This window comes from Hermetia illucens, chromosome 3 (assembly GCF_905115235.1).
Source record: "Hermetia illucens chromosome 3, iHerIll2.2.curated.20191125, whole genome shotgun sequence".
NCBI lineage: Eukaryota > Metazoa > Arthropoda > Insecta > Diptera > Stratiomyidae > Hermetia > Hermetia illucens.
The window spans coordinates 108,102,242-108,123,933 of record NC_051851.1 but is presented as its reverse complement, the minus strand read 5'-3'; the positions used below and the strand labels follow the sequence as shown (position 1 = coordinate 108,123,933).

At 43.8% G+C, this 21,692-nt stretch overlaps 1 protein-coding gene across 2 annotated transcripts in view; it reads right to left on the bottom strand.

The window, feature by feature from the left end:
* The window catches only part of LOC119652792 (origin recognition complex subunit 2), a 44,811-nt gene extending 23,119 nt beyond the window's left edge, over window positions 1–21,692 (bottom strand). The window contains exons 1-3 of one of the 2 annotated variants that reach the window (XM_038057110.1): window positions 21,465–21,692; window positions 20,848–21,378; window positions 19,895–20,710 (exon numbers count right to left, since the gene is read on the bottom strand). In XM_038057110.1, coding sequence (XP_037913038.1) covers window positions 19,895–20,710; window positions 20,848–21,370 — 1,339 coding nt within the window. In that variant the 5' untranslated portion in view covers window positions 21,371–21,378; window positions 21,465–21,692. The remainder of the gene's footprint in view (window positions 1–19,894; window positions 20,711–20,847; window positions 21,379–21,464) is intronic. The other variant, XM_038057109.1, reaches the window with a different exon arrangement.

Sequence of the window (21,692 nt, the reverse complement as noted above, 5' to 3'; positions counted from 1 at the left end):
ATATGTTGAATTTTTAGTTACATACGCATGGAAAAATGTGTTTTTACATAAGATGAACACAAAAGCTTTATACCCGAAGCGCGAACTTACGGTATTCCGACTTGTTTCTATTTTTCAAAAGTTATAAAACCTGTATTTCTGGTACTGTATTTAGAAGTTCGGATGATTTCCATGGTTCTTTTATTGAATTTTACTCATCATATTCTTGTCCTAACTTGTAAAAATATACCCTGTCATCTATGACCGCTTTTTGTCATATAATCGGTGGGTAAGTAATTTATTCGTCGAAAACAATGAGATTTGTTTATTCTTCCTATTATTGAAAATTCAACAACCAAGTCACGTTGGCCGTTATTAGTTATGCTTTCTATCAAAATATATATCTCCTTTTACTTGTAAACCAGACTTCGACAGACGTCGAATTATAGGACAATATTCAAACAAGTCAGGAAACCGGAAGCTAGACGCTTCAGGTACGAAAGGTTTTGTGTATATCTTTTATAAAGAGATTTGAGTCTGCACTTGTCTCATTAGCATGCAGCACGTAAAATCTGCATATATTACGTGAAAATATCCACATAGTCTTGAATTTGCAGAGGAGCGACAGCTTTGACTTAGTATAACTTTGTTAGTAATAGTGCGATTTTTACCAAATTTGGCATAGAGCTTATGCTGTAGCCTACATTCCTGCAAAATCTTGTGATTCTAGGGTGAAATTAAGGGGGGTTTTCCTGTCAATTACTAAAAATTATAGTAATGTACTATTATTAACTTTATTTAAACAGGTATCGGTATGTAGGGTGTTTCGGAGCCTAGGCACCATATAGTGGCAGCACCCTGATTTTTTTCAGATTTTTCGGTTGAGTAGTTTCTGAGAATGGGTTCGTTAAAAAAATGATCACTTTCAGCCCCCCGCACTCCGCACCTTTTCAACAGATGTCAAAACTAAGTCCGGCTTTGAAAAGTACTAACCGACACCTTTAATTTGATACCCCACATGACTATATTTGATGAAAAAAAAATTTACACCCCCCTTTTGCATGTAAATTCCCTTAAATTCGACGTAAATGGATGTAACTCACTATATGCGTGAGCGTTCACAGTTCCCACCTTTTTACCAAATTTGGTGCCAATCGCTTTAACCGTCTCCGAGAAAAATGCGTGTGACGGACAGACAGACAGACGGACAGACAGACAGACAGACAGTAAACCGATTTTAATAAGGTTTTGTGTTTACACAAAACCTTAAAAAGTCCTTGAAGCCACCCATGCATGGGGGACATAGGATCGTCTATATTTTGAATCGCTGTAGCTAATCGTCGCATAGAAGAATATTTCCAAGAAAAAGTTGATTTCAAAAATTCTGTAAGTCTATAAAAATGTGTCATTAAAGGTTACTATTGCCTGCATCCTTGAAAAACCAATTCAGGTAGGCCCTGCCTTTCTTTTCCTCGAACAGCATTCGAAGTTTTTCCGCTGAGCGATTTATTTGCCTTGTAGAAATACAGAATTCTAAACGTGTTTTTGAGTTGGTTTGTAGTATAAATTTCAAGCACTAAGCATGAATATTGAAGAGGAAGGTATGTACTTAAAAATGGAGCTTTTATTTTTTGCATTTTCCTTTATACGTATATACATTTCTCATCTTGTTCCGCCGGGACTAAAAAAGCATGGTCATCTTTTCGGGAATTCTACATTCAAAAGTGAGTTTGTATATAAACTAGCCTGGTTAAGTTATGATTTTGTGCGTACAGTAAAACTTATTCTTGTTAGTTCTTTTGAAAAAAAAAAAAATCCGCCGGTTTCTGCCGGTTTCTATTCGGGGAAAACTTCCATTAAAATTTTTATTTCAGAACCGCGACTTAAGGGGAATAATGCAAATGAAAAAACACTGGGCCGTAAAAAGGCTCGGATGAACCTCAAGAGATTTTAATGAATCGAGTTCGCCCACAAGAAGGCGTAAAATAAAGACTTTGAGAGAAGAACCTACCTATGCTGCCCAAATGAACCAGCGTGCTGCAGGACACAGTGACGTTTCGAAACTAATAAAGGATATTATTTCTACGTCAGCATAAGCGAAAAAAATTCGAACAGGCCGAAATAACAAAAGCTGGACACTTCAAGTATAAAGGTTTTGTGTTAATCTTGTATGAAAAATATCTTCTTCACATTTCCCCATTCGCGTATACCTCCAATTCAAAATATTCCTTGATATACATATGTATTTCCAAACGCCAACTTCGCCGTTCATATGAGTTCACCTTATAAGATGATGCCTTAGAGAGCGATAGATTCATGTGAAATACACAATTTCTATAACTTTGTTAATAATAGTTGGTAAAACAAACTTGCAAATTATGCATTATATTATTACTTATAGCCGTACCAAATTTTGTACTGCTAGCATGAACTTAAGGTGAGTTTTCGGGTAAACTTCTACAAAATGATAATATACTATTATTAACTTTATTTAAGCTGATGTCGAAACGGCCTAGATTTCGTATAGATGCAATATTGTGTTAGCCATTTCGGAATGAATCAAGTGTGATAGACAGACAGGCTTCAAATCGATTCTGTTGATTGTTCACACAAAACCAACAAGTCGGGATACCGGAAGCTGGCCGCTTCGGGGAAAAGGTTTTGTGTTTATTTTATGTGAGGAATTCCCTATACACGGTTTTCCATTCATACACAGCAAAAAATGCAAAATATTCCTTCATTATTTACTAAACTCTAAATATACATATACACAAACATACTTGATGCCATCAATATTTGGCTAAAAAAAACTAAAAAAGGAAAATTAAAATGTCCTCATGGACCCCGCCATTCATATAACTTCACTTTATATGATGTTGACGTCATACACCTTTTAGAGTGCAATAAATTTTCATGAAATGCAGGAGTTTTAACCCCAATAACTTTGTTAGTAATAGTTGGATTTCATTCCAATTTCCCAAAGTTATGTCTTATATTATCCCTTATAACAATGCCTTGTACTTCTTGGATGAAATTAAGGGCGGTTTTTGGGTAAATTTCTGAAATGTAGTAATATGCTATTAACTTTATTTGAACAGATATCAGAATGGAATCTATTTTGAGTCCTAGATTTCGTACAGTTGCACCTTCTTTTTCTTCAGCCTTTTTCCCGTTCACAAGCGGGGTCGGCTCGTCTTGATCGGTTTCGCCATTTGGCTCTATCGAATGCCTGATCTCGGTACAATCTCGAGGCTTTTAAATCCCCATCCAGCGTATCAAGCTACCGTTGTTTCGACCTGCCTTTTGGTCGTTTACCATTGACTTAGATGTTCAAACCAATCTTGGCAAGTGAATTCTCGTTAGCACGAATTACAAGACCATACCATCGAACACGCCTCTCTCGTAATTTTTCTACGATCGGTGCAAGCACATAACGATCGCGGATATCCTCACTCCGCATGTGATCAAATTGTGTCATGCCACCAGTCCAACGCAAAATCTTCGTTTCCATCACCACTTCATCAAGGTTGCGTTAATGCGTGAAGCAATTTCATAATGCAGTTCTTCATTGACTGATAGTGTTGACCCGATGTATTCAAATCGCTCAGCTCTGGGCAGATCACTGCCGCTGACAGTGATTGTGCCTGTTTCATGGGGATCGGTCGTCAAAAATGCAGTTTTGTTTAGATTCAATCTGAGACCGTGTTGCGTGAGGCGATCATTTCCTTTTTGGACAAGTTGCTCGAGATCATTTTTGCTATCAGATGCTAGGAAGACATCATCTGCATAAAGCAGTGTATAGGGCGCTACACGTTGGATATCCCGTGTGACGGTGTCCATAATAAGAACAAAGAGGAGCAGTGAGAGGGCGCTTCCTTGTTGAACACCAGTAGAGACACGAAGCGATTTTGATACACCCGCCATACTTCAAACTTTACTTTTCGGATCGTGGTAGATCAATTGAACCCAGCGCTCGAGCTCTTCTGGCACTAAGTGTTGTCGTAAATTATACCAGATGAGTTCGTGTGGCACACGATCAAACGCTTTCTCTAGATCCAGAAATGCAATGTAAAGAGGGCGATTTTTCTCCATGAGTAACCGCGTAGCGTGTATTGCGTCAGTAGTTCCGCAGTTTTTGACAAATCCGGTTTGATTCACGGTTATTTCAACGATTTCGCAAATACGGTTGTCAAGAATGCGTTCAAAAATCTTCATGGTATGGGAAAGTAAGTGGATCGCACGGTAATTTGAACATTCTGCTGGACTACCTTTCTATTTCCATATTGGAACAGTGGTACTTTCTTGCCAGATGGTATTCTTCCTTCCTGAATAACCCCGATTAAAGAATTCACTGAGCCACAGTGTTGGGTCCCAGCTCTTCGCTTTCCAGAGCTCAGATGTTGCCTCCTCGACTTCAGTTGCGTTGACAGTTAAGTCCTTGGGGTTTTAACGTAGGTACCTGTCGTGGAGACTGCTTCTTAAGACACGGATTGATTTTGGGACCACAATCAAAGCCCCATTGTGACAAGCAACAACGATACCAGTCTATACCAAGTGCATGGCTTAGCATTCATACTGGTGAATGCAAGACCTACCTAAATCTCTACCGAACTAAGGAGTACGGCACCCGTGTTGAAACGCAACACCACGACGAGGCGCGAAGGTCTCTTCTAGCTTGAGCATCACTAACACCCCCATGAAGCTCCCACTAAGGGGCCAACCGCAAACAACCGTGCTGTACTCATATACGACAGGAATTCTCCCGAAGTATATGAATCGAGGGGCTACCCCGGTTCCCTTGGTACCAGTATACCCCTGGTAAGGTTTCGTGGCCGAAGCCACTTCAGATGAGTCCCCGTGCAGACTCGTGTCTGATCACCCTGATTAAGCCTTGGAGCATTCGCCTACTGCATCACGGCCGGCAAGCCAATGCGATACAGCGTTTCCCGGTGCCACCACGTGGAGGTTCTCCTCGGCCACTTGATTTTGGTTCAGTCGACAGGGTTGCTGCCCCGCCTTCTTCCCCGCCACCTCAGAACACCAGTTGCGTAGACAGGTGGAACTGGTCCAAATGTCGGCAATGATTGTGGAAGTGGAGGATGAGCAAATTCTTCAGTTGAAATCTACTCGTAGTATTCTCGCCATCTATCCGTTGCGGCTCGACGGTTGGTAAGCAGAGTACCGTTCTTGTCATTAACGCAACAGAAGTGTTCGATATCCTGTGTGCGATCGTTACGGCTTTAGCAAGTCAATACAGATCTCTCTCGCCATCCCGGCTGTGCAGTTTATCGTAAATATTTCTGTAATAGTTCGCTCGGATGACAGCGACTGCTTTCTTTGCTTCCCGGTTGGCATTCTTATAAATTTGCCAATTAGCCGGTGTTTTATCGTCGAGAAATTTGTGGTAGAGGCGTTCCTTATCACGGACCTTCATTTCAACATCATCAAGCCAGTATCTCGGTTGATGTACCCCTTACCCGGCTTGGTGACCCCGAGGGTTGCAGAGGCCGCTTTGTGGATGGTACCTTTCATTTGGTTCCACGATTCTTCCACATTCGTAATGGTTGCTAATCGTATGAGTGAGATCGTTTCTTCTTTCTTCTCACCAAATCGTCACCATTTAATGCGCGGCGGGCTGGTGCGTTCCTCACCCTGTGGCTTAATTCGCACGACGACAATCAATGGCAGATGTTGAGGTGCGATGGTCTCATAGTAAACGGCTTTGCAATCAGCGACAGTGGTAAAATGTTCCCACTATAAAATGTAGGAAGATGGGACAATCGTTTGATGAACCATGTATTTATAAGTACAAGGCCATGGGTGTCCGCGAAATCGATTATACGCTCCCCACCCTCATCGCGCGCTTCGAACCCTTTTCCCCCATGGCACCTGTAACCGTCTACCTTTTCACCCACATGACCATTAAGGTCGCCGGCAATGATAATATTGTCGTCAGCAGGCACATGATGTATTTATAAGTACAAGGCCATGGGTGTCCGCGAAATCGATTATACGCTCCCCACCCTCATCGCGCGCTTCGAACCCTTTTCCCCCATGGCACCTGTAACCGTCTACCTTTTCACCCACATGACCATTAAGGTCGCCGGCAATGATAATATTGTCGTCAGCAGGCACATGATAAGTCTTTTCATCGAGAAGTTGCCAGAAGGCATCGGGTCGCCATGTCTTTGGTGCGTACAACTTCTTTAATGGCATCACGGAAACCCTATGAGATGGCAACGCAAACACCATATTGAGTGTGTGAGCTACCAAAATAGAGGAGTTTATAGCCATTTTTACCACGTTCGTGTTCAATGTCGCAGCTTTTGGCACCAGATCATCGCAGAGCGCAGATATCAATGCGCCTTTCCCGAAGGGCCCTTGCGAGTTCCTCGGTCTTTCCAGTTAGGGCACCAACATTTAGCGTTCAGACACGTATTTTGTTTGTTGGTTTATATTGTGATTTTTTTTTTAATTTTTTGGCTGGAAAGGTTCTGAGAACGAGAGACCTGCTTCTCTTTTTGGTGCACACATTTTGAGCCTTCACTTCCCTATGTTTCACCCAATATCAGAAATAAGGTGTTTCGAAAAGTACTAATCGAGCCCTTTAATTTGATATCACATGACCATATTCGGTGAAAAAAAAATTACACTTTTTTTGCGCCTATCTCTTCAAACTCAATACAAAACAGCATCAGCTGCCATATACAAAGGGGTTCATAGACTACAACTTCAGACGGGCAGACAGACAGACATTGAATCGATTTTAATAAGGTTTTATTTCACACAAAACTTTAGAAAGGATATTATCGAAAAACAGACTCCATTACATGCAACATCTATTTTTGTGGAAGCTGATTCGACGAGGAAACAATATGAAGTTATTTACGATGTCGGCTCGTCCTGATCGATTTCGTCATTTTATTTTATCAAACGCCTGATCTAGATGTAATCGCGAAGCTTTTATTATCCCCATCCAACGTATTAAACCACGGTTGTTTCGGCCGGGCTTTTGGTCGCTTACCGTTGGCTTGGTATTGAGACCAATATTGGCAATTCTCGTTAGCGCGAATTACGTGACCATGCCATCGAAAACGCCTCACAAGCAGTTTTTCCACGATCGGTGCAACCCCATATCGATCGCAGATATCCTCATTTCGGACGTGATCAAAACGGGTTACTCCACCAGTGCAATGCAACATTTTCGTCTCCATTACCGCAAGGCGCCTTTCATTGTCTTTTATAGTCGTAAATTTTAGATTTGAGACGTTCGCTGATACGTTGATTACAAAGAACACCAGGCATTCCACCCGATTTCATCCAGGTCGCATTAATGCATGAAGCAATCTCAAAACGCAGTTCTGCATTGGCTGATAACATTGACCCGAGATATTTAATTCGCCCAGTTTTGCGAAGCTTATAGAAACTGACAGCACTGAACAATTTAAATATCTCGAGTCAATGCTGTCAGCCAATGGAGAACTGCATTATGCTTCTCACATAGGGAAATGCAAAGCGTTTTATACCTGAAGCGTCAAACTTCCGGTTTTCCGACTTGTTTTCGCTAGTATGAATTCATTCATTTTCCGTTGATACTTATTTGGAACTGCTTCGAAGTTGATTCTCGTCTTTGCATACATTCGTCAATATACATTAAATGACTTAATGTAAATTTCGACAATATGCCATGTTTGATTAGAAATCCGTATTTGCTTTCATGCAGAAGATGGGATAGTGGATTCGAAACCAAATAAAACCACAGTGAGCTTGGAGAAAAGACTTGGAAATGCCACGCCTGATGGGTATCTCTTCTGATGTTTGTGAGGATGCCGATAGCTTCGTGCTCCAATTCCTCATTACTGTTCTCAGGAGAAGAACCACATTCGAATTGATTATGTATAAGCGTAATACTTGCAAAAACCACGAATGTGATATGGGAGTCAAAAGATTATTTACAATCGATGTAGACTGTCGAGATATTTCGTTTTTGGTGGACAGCCTGCTTGGTAACTATTGTATCGATTATAAGCTGTTCCTTACAGCCTCGGGAACCTTTAGCGCATCCTCTTTGCTCTTCATCTATCAATTTATGAACATCAAGATGTTTTGAGATGTTCGCGCACAGAACTGAAGTGAAAACCTTGTAGATGGTAGGGAGACAAGTAATTGTGTCGACATTTTAAATTGCAAGAGGAACCCTGTTTCTTGGGGATGAGAAAAGTTATCCCCTTGGTGAAAAATTGTGGAATTAATTTGGGATCGACAATCATCTGATTAAAATGATTTGCTAATACCCCGTGAGTGCTCTTGAACTGCTTCATCCAGAAACTGTGAATCTTATTAACTACTGGCGCTTTTCAATTACCTACCTATTCAAGGACTGCTTCTACGTCCACTTCAGTTATGTCAGGCATGGTCATAAAAATACCTGAAAGAACAAGATATCTGTCCTTCGTTGAAAGTTTTTTGATACCTACGGATGCGATTAGAGCATACCGCAAGTTTCTCTTTCAGTACCTAGAGGGTAGTTTCCAATGATGTCCGCAACACATCTGTGCACTCTTGGTGATGGATTTCCAAGAAGTGCTTGCGTGACACGGCCAGACCCTTTTCTCAACTTTTCGACTCTTTTGTTGAGTCCAAACAGCCAGAACGATAAATTCCTCCTGTGTGTACCTCTGTTATTCGCTCCAAGATGTTGATTATGAAGACGGATAACCGTGGCAGCTGCAACGTAGACCAGGCTATGAACCTCTGTTGCAGTAATTTCGCTAGCCGAACGATCAGCTAAAGTTCTGTCAAGTGCAAAACTGGTAATGAATGCGTAATGGAGTTGGTGTCTGTACCCTGATGAATTACGTCCCAAATCCGTGACACGGTAATCGGCGCGGCCGATAAATTCGTTGAATTGATTCGTCCAAACCATACGACGCCTAGGTTTCCCGTTCCTGGTGGTTGATGGCATAATCGCCAAAACATCTAAGGGGGAAGAGCCGCTCTGGTGTTGTTGAGCGACTCTTAACCCTGTTGGGTACTGTCTTCGAGGCATCGTTTAACCTCCCTCTTTCAATCGCGAATCTCGTACAACTGTACATATCATGCTCCAACTGTCGATGTTCTGGCTTCCTTCTTGTCATTTGGCAAAGCCCCCTCGCTCGCAGACACAATATTCTCAACAGCGAGATTTCTTGGTTCCACCAGTAGTTTGGTTTGTTACTGTGGTTGAACTACGCTCGCGGTATTGTAAAGTCGCATGCTTCGGTAACACGTTGACATACCTGGCTCGCTAATTCCAGCGCCGTTCCCTTCGGGTCGTGACCTTCGAAAGCCGCAAGTCTATTCTTCGAAAGATCCCGTGGACCAGCCAACTATCCTGGTTTTCCGACTTCTGTTGCTCACTCGACTGTCGCCTCCCCCGTTTCTGATGTCGAGAAGGATGGCCTAGTGGTCAATGTAGATGTAGTGTTCACTCACCCGCCAGACCATCCTTCTCGTCAACGAGGCACTGAGGTAAGTGAGATCGACAATTAAGCCTGGCCCACTGCCTCGGAAGGTGGGCACGCACCCAGCATTGGCTAGTACGATGTCTAGCTCGGTCAAGGTTTCAAACAGGATTTGACCCCTGCAATGATTTTGGGGCTGTGGTCTTCAGCGTCCAACACCAAGCCGTCTAGCATCTCTTTATATTGCGCTAATGTTGCACTAGGATGAGCCCTTACAAATTCGGCTCCCGGGAATGCCATTGTTTTTTGAATGGCTTGCCGTCCACTTTCACTCACGTAGCATTACCGGGATTTCGGTAAGGTTCACATGTTACTGCCACGCCCACATTCGTCTCTCAAATGGTTTGCGAGAATAAGTCTTGAGCTGCTTCGCAGTAGTTGAGGTTGATTTGTATCAACCTAATTTAGCCCTATGATTCAGCTCCCTCCTATATATGCTGGACACCTGCCAGCAACGTGCCGATCATCCACTCCCTTTTTCCCTTTGCATAACATGCATCGCGGATCTCGAGTGCAGTATCAAAGGTAGGCACCTTTGTCCATTCTTCGAGTTCAATAGCTGTAGACTCCTCCTCCTTTGCCAAAGTAGGGGCTGTAGTCGAAGATCTACCCGGAATTTTCGCTGGCGAAACTACAGCCGAATTGGTTAAATATGGAGGCGACCAGTTACACCAAGTGGTTCATCAACTTGTGCTCAAGGTATGGGACAGCGAATCAATGCCTGACGATTGGCAACGAGGCATTATCTGTCTCATACATAAAAAGGGAAATATCACACAGTGCAGCAATTATAGAGGTATCACGTTGCTGAGTACCATCTATAAGATATTCTCCACTATCTTGCTAGGCCGGATAGCCCCATACGCCCAGAACATCATTGGCCCATACCAAAGAGGCTTCACTCCAGGCAAATCAGCAACAGATCAGATTTTCTCTGTGCGGCAAGCGATGGAAAAACTGTTGGAATATGGACAACGATTGCACCATCTGTTCATCGACTTTAAAGCCGCCTATGATAACATAGCCAGGGTAAAACTGTACACGGCGATGAGAGAATTCGGTATCCCGATGAAATTAATAAGATTGACTAGGCTGACCCTGACCAATGTGCGAGGCCAGATAAAAGCAGCAGGATCACTCTCAAGACCATTCGATATCAACAACGGTCTACGACAAGGGGATGCGCTATCATGCGTCCTCTTTAACCTGGCCCTCGAGAAAGTGATCCGTGATGCAAAGGTAAATGCAAGAGGTACGATCCTCTTCAAGTGCACCCAACTACTGGCCTATGCTGACGATATCGACATCATGGGAAGAAGAACCACCCGAGACGTACAAACTGCCTTCATCTAGATCGAGCAGGCGGCGCGAGATCTTGGACTGCACATCAATGAAGGCAAGACAAAATATATGGTGGCAACGTCAGCACCGAAGACGAATCAACCAACAACATCAAACCACACTGGTCAAACACAAACACGAAGAAGAATAAGGATAGGAGAATACAACTTTGAGACCGTTGACAATTTCTCCTATCTAGGGTCGAAAATCACAACCGGTAACAACTACGATGATGAAATCCGCGCACGGTTGTTGGCAGCCAACAGAGCGTATTTCAGCTTACAAAGACTGTTCCGCTCGAAACGTCTCACCATAGGGTCAAAGCTCTTACTGTACAAGACTATGATCTTGCCAGTCCTCATGTATTCCTCGGAAACTTGGGTTCTTAGCAAGAAAAATTGCGAACTCTTGGCCGCGTTCGAGGATGATCCCACCCGGAAAGTCTATAAGGGCAATATCTATGGTAGAAAAAGAAGACGAGGCAAACCCTGCCTAAGATGGAGCGATGGCGTAGGTCAGGGCGCCAGACAGCTTTTAGGGATACCGAATTGGTGGACCTCGGCGCAAAACCAGGATGTCTGGAGTTCCTTATTAAGGCAGGCCTAGACCGGATACCGGTTGTTGCGCCGTTGATGATGATGATGAAACTTTCTTCGGCGATGAGGCTTTTTTCTTCTTGGCCGCTTGCTGAGTTGCTATGGTTTCACTTATTCCGTCTCTACTCCGTGTTCCCGCGTTCTCAACTACCCTACGCTGAGAAGGCGTCATCTGCGTGATTTTGCCACATAACGCTGGCGTTTTTTTACTCTACCGCCCTATAGGGCAACATGGCACATATCAGAGCCCTGATCTTCTGATATTCCGCCTCTCCTTAATGAATTGACAGAGTTAAATTATGCGTTCCCCCAGTGAAATAAACACTGTTGCATTTTGCTGTCTTCCACGATCGTCTTTTACAACATACATAATTATGTCAATCCGAGGACTCTTCAGGTTCCTTTCCGAGTCCCAGGACGAAACTCAACTGGCTAGGAGCAATGTTACCCTCAGTGGTGACCTCCCAAGTGTTGAGTTTTTGCGAAAAGGATCCGGTGTAGATCTCATTTTCACTCCATTAAGATATATATATACAACAGAAGTATGCGTTCTGGGTGTTTCGACTCAACAAAGTTGAGAAAGGAGATTGGCCATATTACACAAGCATTTCTTGGAAACCCATCACCAAGAGTGCACAGATGCGTTGCGAACATCATTGAAAACTACCATCTCTCCAATGATATGCCAATCGAAGAAATCCTCTGGTGTGAAGCAGAAACCTGCGGTATACTCCAATCGCATCCGAGCTTTCAGTGAAGGACAGACAACACCTTGTTCTTCCAGAACCAAAGAGGATTTTATAAAAATCTCAAAAACTCACGTCGGGAAAGTAACCTCGATCTGGATCAGGCAGAAGACCTCTGGAGAAGTTTTTAGAGCGAACCCAGCCGTTGCAATTTAGAAGCCTCGTGGCTCCCACAACTTATGCGTTTATGCGAGACGCTCCCCGAAATGACCATGACATATAACTGAAGTGGACGTAGAAGCGGCCCGTGATAAGGCAGGAGTTAATAAGATTCAGAAATTCTGGCTAAAGCGGTTTAAGAGCAGTCACAGGGCACTGGCAAATCATTTTAATCAGATGATTGCCGACCCGAAAGTAGTTCCACAGTTTTTCATCAAGGGAATAACTTTTCTTATCCCCAAGGAACAGGGTGCCTCTTGCCCATCAAAATGTCGGCCAATTACTTGTCTTCCTATCATCTACTAGATCTTCACTTGAGCTGAGGAGTAAAAAGGATGCGCAAATGGCTTCCGTGGCTGTAAGAAACAGCCTATAATCGATAAACATGGCAAATTGTCGAAATGTACAGTACTAAATGACGTACAGAGCTCGATCTAACTCCAGGAGTTTTGTCTGCATCACGGCTACTGCCTCATTTACCGCCATCCAGCTTTCCTCCGACTTCAGCATCTCTTCCTCCAGGTTGGAGGGCTCGATGTCCGCCCCCAAGATGCTATTCAACCTCCTTTTCTGCTACAGAAATCTGGGACAATGAAACATAACGTGCTCCGGGTCCTCGGGTGCACCGCATTCAGGAGAGTTTGGAGACTCGTCCAACTCGAAGCGATGCAAGTACTTCCTATAGCCACCGTGTCCCGTAAGGAACTGTGTCAGGTGGTAATTCAATTCTCCGTGCTCTCGGTCGACCCATTTCTCGATACACGAGATCAACGTATGGGTCCAACGGCCCTTGTCGGAATTATCCCACCGTTGTTGCCACTTGCCACACAACTCTCTCCTGATGGCTTTTCGGAAATCCGCATTCACCTCGGCTGGATTTGCCTTCCGTTTTTCGTAGGACCAGTGTGCCTCGCTCGCTAGAAGATCTATAGGGATCATTACCGCGATAACACATACTGCCTCCGTCGACGCCGTCCTAAATGCGCTGCACACCCTTAGCGCAATTGGCCGGTATGCTGAACTGATCTTCCTCCGGTTGACCGCGTGGTTCAACGCTCCCGCCCAGACAGGGGCCGCGTATAGCAGGATCAACCTCACCACTCCCACGATGAGTAGCCTGCGACTATACTTCGGCCCTCCCATGTTAGGCATCATCCTTGCAAGGGATGAGCTGGCATTTGCTGCCTTCTCTCGCGCCGAGATTTTTGATTTGATACCCCACATGACTATATTCGATGAATGGTAACTCACTGTATGCGTGAGCGTTCACAGTTCCCACCGCTCCACCAAATTTCGTGGCAGTCGCTACGTTTTCTTAGAAAAATGCGTGTGACAAACAGACAGACGGACAGACAGACACTCCTACGTTGGCCCCATTGCGACAGGTACCTATTGCTACCAAAAGGATGTAACGAGCCACAAATTGAAATTCCAGGAAGTGGGAGCAAATGTTTGACACGCGTGCAGCGAAGAAAGCAGGTAAAAAGGAGGAGGTCCCGTCCGGATGCAATTGTTATCGAAAGCAAAGGTAACCCTTCTTTCGCTGAGATTCTGCGGAAGGCCAAGGGAGATCCGACGCTAAGCGGTCTGAGAGACAATGTCACACGGATCAGAACCGGAAGAACGCAGAAGGAAGAACTATACCTGGAGCTTCGGAAGACGCAATTTCAAATTCCAGACGGCAAAGTCGACGCAATAAAGAATTAGCGGAAAGCATACTGTGGCATGCAAACGGCAATCATTAGCTTGGCAAAGTGAAGATCGGATGGGTTGTCTGTAGGATTCCGGAGAAAATATCTCTGCTATGTGTTTTAAATGATGTAGTACGGCCACATAGCCAGATCTTGCACAAGCAAGCATGATAAGTCTGATTAGTGCAGGCGGTGTGGCGAAAAAGGACACCTAGCACGAAATTGTGAGAAAGATCCTGAATGCATGTTGTGTAAAGATGTAGGTTTTGTTGGTAAAACTAGTCGAAGAGAGCTGCGAAAGGCAATCCATGAAAGTGAACGGAATTCCTTTAAAGAACTTTGCGGAGAGACCAATCCGTGGGGAGGAGCATATAGAGCGGTAATGGTTAAGTTGAAAGGAAGCAGGGCCCCGCAGATAAAATGCCCAGTTTTATTGCCAATAATAGTGACCACTCTACTCCCACAACAAAGCAAATGCACTATTGCGGTCGGGAGAGAGAGCATCCCACAACGGATATCCCAAGTATAACAGAGGATGAGCTTAGTATTGCCCGCGAAAAGGTAGGGGCTAAAAAAGCAAAAGGACGGAATACTGAACGTGGCTTTGAAGGCCGCGATAAAACCAAGACCGGAATGCTTCGTTTTCACTTTTAATACCTGCTTGGAAGAAGGCACTTTCCCGACTCATTGGAAAAGGCAAATGCTGGTGCTGTTACCAAAGACTGATAAACCACCTGGAGATCCATTGCCGTATCGTCCCATTTGTTTGCTGGACAGTAAAGGATAGTTACTGGAGCGTATTATATGCAACAGGCTGCTGAAGCAAAAGGCATGTCCACACAACAATATGGTTTTTGCGGCGGCCGATCAACGGTGGATTCTATCAACGCAGCAGTCGATCTGACAGAGAAGTCACTTGCAGGTATAAGGTGGCAGGATGGTGTAAAATGAAACTCTACTTTGAAAGAAACTCTACCTTTTCGTGTGGGCAGCAAGAGAGTCCCAAGCCTTTCATCAAATATCTCGGCGTTATGCTGGATCATCGATTCACCTTCAAGGAACACTTGAGCCATGCGGGCGAGAAAGCAACGAAAGTTGTAGCTACGTTAACTGGCATGATGCCTAATATTGGAGGACCCAAGCCATCGAGGAGGCTGCTGCTAGCCAGAGTGTGTCCATTTTACTATATGCAGCACCCGTTTGCACAAAAGCCCATAATGTTCAGGCGTATAGGAGAAAAATACCTTCAGTATATCGTCTGAGTGCGTTAAGACTCGCTAGCGCTTTCGTAGTCGCGGGGCCTTGCCGTTAGGCTGATGTACAAGGGATGGACTGCGAAACTTGTGTTCATCGGGATACGCTTTCGACCAGGTCACATCTGGTGGACTGCGCGACGGAGGACACTGCAGAGTGACTGAGGACCATAGTTCCTAAATTACAATGCTGAGAACGAGGAAAACTGTCACATAGGCTGCGGAGGGTATACCAGGAGCACACATGGTGACAATGCTTCTCCCAAACGCCACAACAATAGAGACGGAAGATCTCATGGACCACCTAATCATTCAGAATGAGTATCTTCATATGTAATTATGAAGAGTCTCCAGAAGCAAAGTGGAGGGCAAGAGTAGACTCCTCACAATCGGAGTAGATTATCGGTCCCTGGAGGCAATCAAACGTCGGAGTTGCCATATCAACTATCGATTTCACAACATACCTGCGCGCGTGCACAGGGAAACGCCGAGGAAAAACACCTCGGAGGGGACACTGGATGGAAAGCTTACCAAGGTCCCCGAAGAAATCGTGGAAGCGAAAGGATTAGATCAGTCATGAAAGTAGACCTGCTGCCCAGTGAAGAGCAGAAGTTGGACGAACTAGACCTAGGGCTTAGGGTGGACAACGACGCGCAGGATAGCGCCATGTCGGAAGACGAGAGTGATATTCCGACAGTGGAGAAGAGCTTCAAACAAAAAAGGGAGCCAATGGCCAGTACTAAGATAGCCCACATAAACCTCTACCATGCGGAAGCTGCATCTGTGGTAATCTCAAGAGCAAGTTCCAAAGAGAACATTGGAATAATGCTGGCTCAGGAGCCCTGGGTGTACCGAGCACAGATTCGCGGTATGCAAAGAGGAAGCCTGTAGGTAATTTGGGACTCCTCTTGCGAAAAACAAAAAGCTTGCATAATTCTTAAACGTAATTCAAAATATATGTCCTTCAGAGTTCCCGACCGGGGACCCTGTGGCTATCCAAGTCTCACTGGAAGACGGGCTAGCGCTCGAGAGACAGTCGTCGCATTGGGCTACTTCTCAGGAGACGACATCCGGGTCGCACAGGAATTAGGATTCCAATATTCGTGATCAGAACTAAACAAGAAGCACTAAACATGACTCCAGGAAATACTCTAACAGCCCGTTCGGGAATTAGAGGGTGTCGGATGAGCCCTCTATATCTGATCACAGAATAATCCGATTTGACATTAAGGGCCACTCCGAAATAAAAAGAAAAATAAGGAATCCCAGGAGAACGGATTGGGATTCCTATGCAACGCACCTAAGTAACACCATGGCTCACCTTCAAAGGGGCAGCGACATCAGGAGCCAATTGGAACTAGAAAAAGTGGTGGGAAACCTCAACACAGTTGTCACTGACACATATGAGTCCAGCTGTCCGACCAAGACAGTTAAGTCATTAAGGGATGTACCCTGCTGGAATAGGAACAGAGGTACGAAAACGTTTCAACCGGGCATAACAGACCCGGGACTGGTCGAGGTACAAGAATGCACTGACTGTGTATAGCAACGTGTATAGCTTCAGGGAATTCCGTAAAAGCATCGAACAAACCCCAGTAGCAACCAGGCTTTGCAAAGCTGCAGTCAAAGACGGGGCACTACCTTCTGTTTGAAGGAAGATGGGACATTTATCGAGAAAGAGGACAGAGTATGCCTGCTTCTTAGAACCCATTTTCCGCGGTCCTACCTCGCGGCGGCAGGCGACAATCTTCTGCCTGACACTCCAACAACGAATAAAGGGAGAAGAAAAGAGAACTGGAAACTAGCAAAAGAAGTATACTGGAAACTAGTGTAAGGTGGGCAGTGGGAACTTTTAAACCACTGAAATCACCCGTTGTAGATAACATCTTCCCAGCGCTAATCCAGAGAGACCTAGAAATCATGTTAGAGCCTTTTGCGAGGGTGGTAAGGGGCAGAATAGCCCTGGGATATATACGATTCGAAATTTGCCGAACATCGTTCGTACTCAAAACGGCGGAGAAGATCATAGACAACTAACTAACTAACTAACGTTCTAAAGCGTAAGCCCCCAAATTAATGCCAACACGCTTACTGGGCAGGACGGTCAATCGAAACTGCTCTGTATTAGCTGACGGATGTGATATCGTGTGCCATAGAAACAAAAGAACTAGCAGTGTATGCGTTTATGAATATCCAAAGAGCATTCGATAACACATTGCACACAGAGATACACCCTGGCCCGCAAGGGAATGCGGAACACCCTGGCTTTCTGGATGGGCAAAATGTGAGAGAGTAGGCAAATATAAGTGCCAATAGGTACAAATTATATTGTCATGAATACTACTAAAGGTTGTCCACAGGGTGGGGTACTTTCACCACTTATGTGGAGTATGGTAGTGGATGAACTCCTGGACGAGCTAACAAATACTGGAATACAGGTCCAGGGTTACGCGGACGACATTGTTTAAATCGATAGAGGCAAAAATGAAGATACCCTATATGATAGAATCAAAACTGGATTAAGCGTTACTAGTGCCTGGTGCAGGAGGGCGGGACTGCGTATCAATACAGCCAAAACCACCATAGTACCATTCACTAGGAAACGTAAGCTTGATCACCTGAGAGCCACAAGGTTACATGACATTGAGGTGAAACGAGAAACAGAGGTCAAATATTTGGGAATTACGCGAGACCAAAAATTACTCTGGAAGACGCATGTCGGAAAGCTACAAGGGCTCCTAATGATTTACTGGTCTATAGCAGAAAACAATGGAGTTGCACCCGGAAGATACTAGTTTGGATATACACTGCAATAGTTAGACCAATGTGGCGGTAATTTGGGTTGAAAGAATTGAACTGACCACACAAGCCAGGGAGTTACACAAACAAAGACTGATGAGATTGATATTCTTTTTAGGCGGCAACCCGAATTATTGATACCAAGGGATAACATGACGAGAATATTTTTTTTCAGAATTATGGGGTCCTAAGTCCGCATCAACTTAATGCTGGACCGGACCAAATGAGAAGCAACTTACTCTCTTACTCCCTTTTTTTGGTCCACGGACCCCTCGTTTAGGGCTTAGCACCCAAAATTTACAAAAATGTCAGGCGATGTCGTGTTCTGCAAATTATATAAAGCACTCAACATCTGCGAGCCGCTTCGGTCACGCTGCTCCCAGGGCAGAGTTGAGGCAGCGTCTGACGATTTGCCGCTGCCCTGGTAAGAAAGCATAAAGCCGTCATCGCCTGACATTTTTGTAAACATGACTAGGTTTCACACTTTGAAAGGAAATTTGAAACACCTTGGAGTAACCAGACACACTTGGAGAGCGTGGTTGTGATATACGGCTTAAACCAGCAGCTGGTTACTTGGTACACTGTCGGATCCCTCACAGCAGAAGGAGCAGGTACCGGGGTAATTGGTCCAAGGCAAATGTACTTGAAGCCAATGTGTGGGGCACTAGCATATTCTAGGCGGAAATATACGCAATGGACAGATGTGTCTCCTTTAATCTAGGAACTATATGATCATTGCTATTCTGACTCACAGCCAAGCGGCCATCAAGATCAACCACGTGAACTCTAAACTGCCTTGAGACACTGAATACGCTCCACTCGCTCAATAAGGTCTGGATACTCTGGTTTCCAGGCCATGCTGGGTTGACAGACAATAAGTCAGCGGATGAATTAGCCAAGACGGGAGCTGGGACGCCTTTACACGGACCAGAACGCCCCGTGGAATTGGAAACGGGCTATACCATTAAAAAATAAAGAGAAACAGCTGAGGGAACTATACTCTGGTCAACCAAGAATGGAGTTGTCCAGGGTGCTTATTGGGGGATACGACCGCAAGCGCATAAAGAACTGTTTAAACATCACCGAGAAGAAACTCCGAATCATAGTGGAAATTCTCACTGGTCACTACCGACTAAAATATCACGGGGCGATTGTACAGAAAAGTAGCCGTTTTTCTGTAACAATTGGGCTGTTGGAGTCAAGGCTTGGTTTGATAAATATTATTCGGACCTTGCACCAGGAAAATCAACGATTGAGAAGTAGTTTGTTAAGTTTAAACGAGGCAGAATTAGCACTTGCTAATTTTAAATGAGGCGAAATGAGGCGATGCACGCAGTAAACGGCTTAAAGAGACTGTTACCGATAAAAAAATCAAAAAAGTCCAAAAAATAATTTTGAATTACCACAAAGTGAAGTTGATTGAGATAACTGAGGCTCTGAGGATTTCAAACGAAAGTGTTGGAGATATCGTGTATGAATCTTTGGGTTTCCGAAAGCTTTGTTCAAAATCGCTACCACGCGAGCTCCCGACCAAAACCAACGTGTTGACTGCACTGTTTGCAGCTCTTCCTCCTTAAAAAAACCGAATTTATTGATCAATACGTGGCAATTGACAAAACATGACTCCATTGTTTCACACCAGAATCAAAACGATCCTCATCTGAGTGGACTGCACGTAACGAACCGACTCCAAAGCGCGCAAAGACGCAAAAGTTAATAGTATGGCATCAATATTTTGGGATGCGCATGATATAATATTCAACGACTATCTTTTGTTTCTAAGTTAGCCTACGAACTTTTCAACCCAACTTTTAATTCTATACGTACCCAGGGGAGTGTTGATATGATCCATTGACGCAATCAGATGAACATTCGGTATGGCTGATATTCGACTGAGTACTTCCTGTGCTTTATAACTTCTCAATATTGGGCCGTCGATATTATGCACGATTAAAAATAGATGCTTTTCCGGAGTTCTAGCAAATTCGTTGTATATTACGTCTACAGAATCATGTATATTACTACTGGCCGTAGGAGTGAGCGCTAAGATGTCACGGAGTATCGCTTCAAGAATATCTTTCATTGAGAGGCTCGGAAAAAATCCGTTTACAATGATCACTGATTCTTTTCCAAGGATTTCATTGTGGAACGCCTGTAGTAACTTTCGCTTCGATCCCAAGCCATAAAGCAGAATGTTATAACCTTCGTTCATGATGAGCATCCACTTATTGAAGCATAGTTTGTATTGTTGAAAAAGATTAGTCAACGCACGTTCATGCTGCATCGATAACTTCATAGAGGACAACAGAGAAAATATTTGTGGTTGCACAAGGCGGGCGTTTTTTAAACGATTCAAAGTGTGATCGGATGTCGTTAGTTTCTTATTAATGTGCGTAGTGAAATACGCTGAACTCTGCGGGATGTATTCAATCTGCCTGTCCACTTTCAATGGACGTCTCGTTAACGGTGTTTTTAGCAGATTATTTTCGACCTTTTTGGCTGGTATAGTACTATTATCCTCACTATCTGACATTTCTACATCATCATTGGTTGAACTGCTTTCCGATAAGTCTTCTGGTTCGAAGTCGCTTTCATCAACGGAAAAGTCAGACAGGGAAGATTCAACCAAACGCTTATATAGTTCTAAAACAGAATGAAATGTGAATTATAATACACATCCAAATGAAAATCGCAAAAACGAGTTTTTAAGAATTAAAGTCGATATATAGAGCTTGGCACAATTACAGACACACTAAATTATTTAAAGTGTGAGCGCTTACCTGCCTTTACTGTAGATCTCAAATGCTTAGGTGTTTCCTTCCCAACAAAATTGTGCTTTCTAAGGTCTTTTCCTTCAAGTGTTGTTGGTGTCCTTGGCGTCCGCAACGCTTTTAATGTCATACTACTTCGTTTTTTTGGGGTAGTGAACATATAAATCTGTTTTCCGTCCACATCGGTGGAATCTTCAAATAAATTTTCGGAATGGCACCGATCTTCATCACTTGCTGGTTCATACATTTGACTAGCACGGCATGGCGTTTTCTGATTGACTTGATGAGCATTTACTTTGGATTTCGGACAGCCCAGTTCAAAAAATTCGTCATACTTTTTATTTGGAGTAACTTTTCGTGAAGATTTTCGACTTCCAGGCGTAATAGTAAGGCCGCAACTTTGATCGGTTTCTTTGGCAATTCTATCCATTTCGGAATCATTCTTCTTGTCATCATATTCGGCATAGAACCCGGAGGAGTTTGAAATAACACTACTTCTACGCCTGTGCCGATCTTTTCCACTTTCCCCCATGATTAGACCTAGTTAAAATATATTATTGCAAATTTATTCAAATTTAAAACTCGTAAGTCAATGAGGAATCTCCGACGCACAAAATTGAACATACTTACGGAATTTGTAAAGATTAAATTTCCTAACCCGGGGCCTCGATCGTCCAACGAATAATCAACTTTAGTCGTAATGTGACGTTTGGTAGTTCTTTGCTTTGACAGTTTTATTTGCGCGCGAAAAGTGCTATAATTCAACTGTTGTCGCTTTCAATTTTTCGCACTAAATTTCTTGAAATTGGGCAACTTGCTGGTAGATCAAAATTTGAATTACCTGGATTATGCAG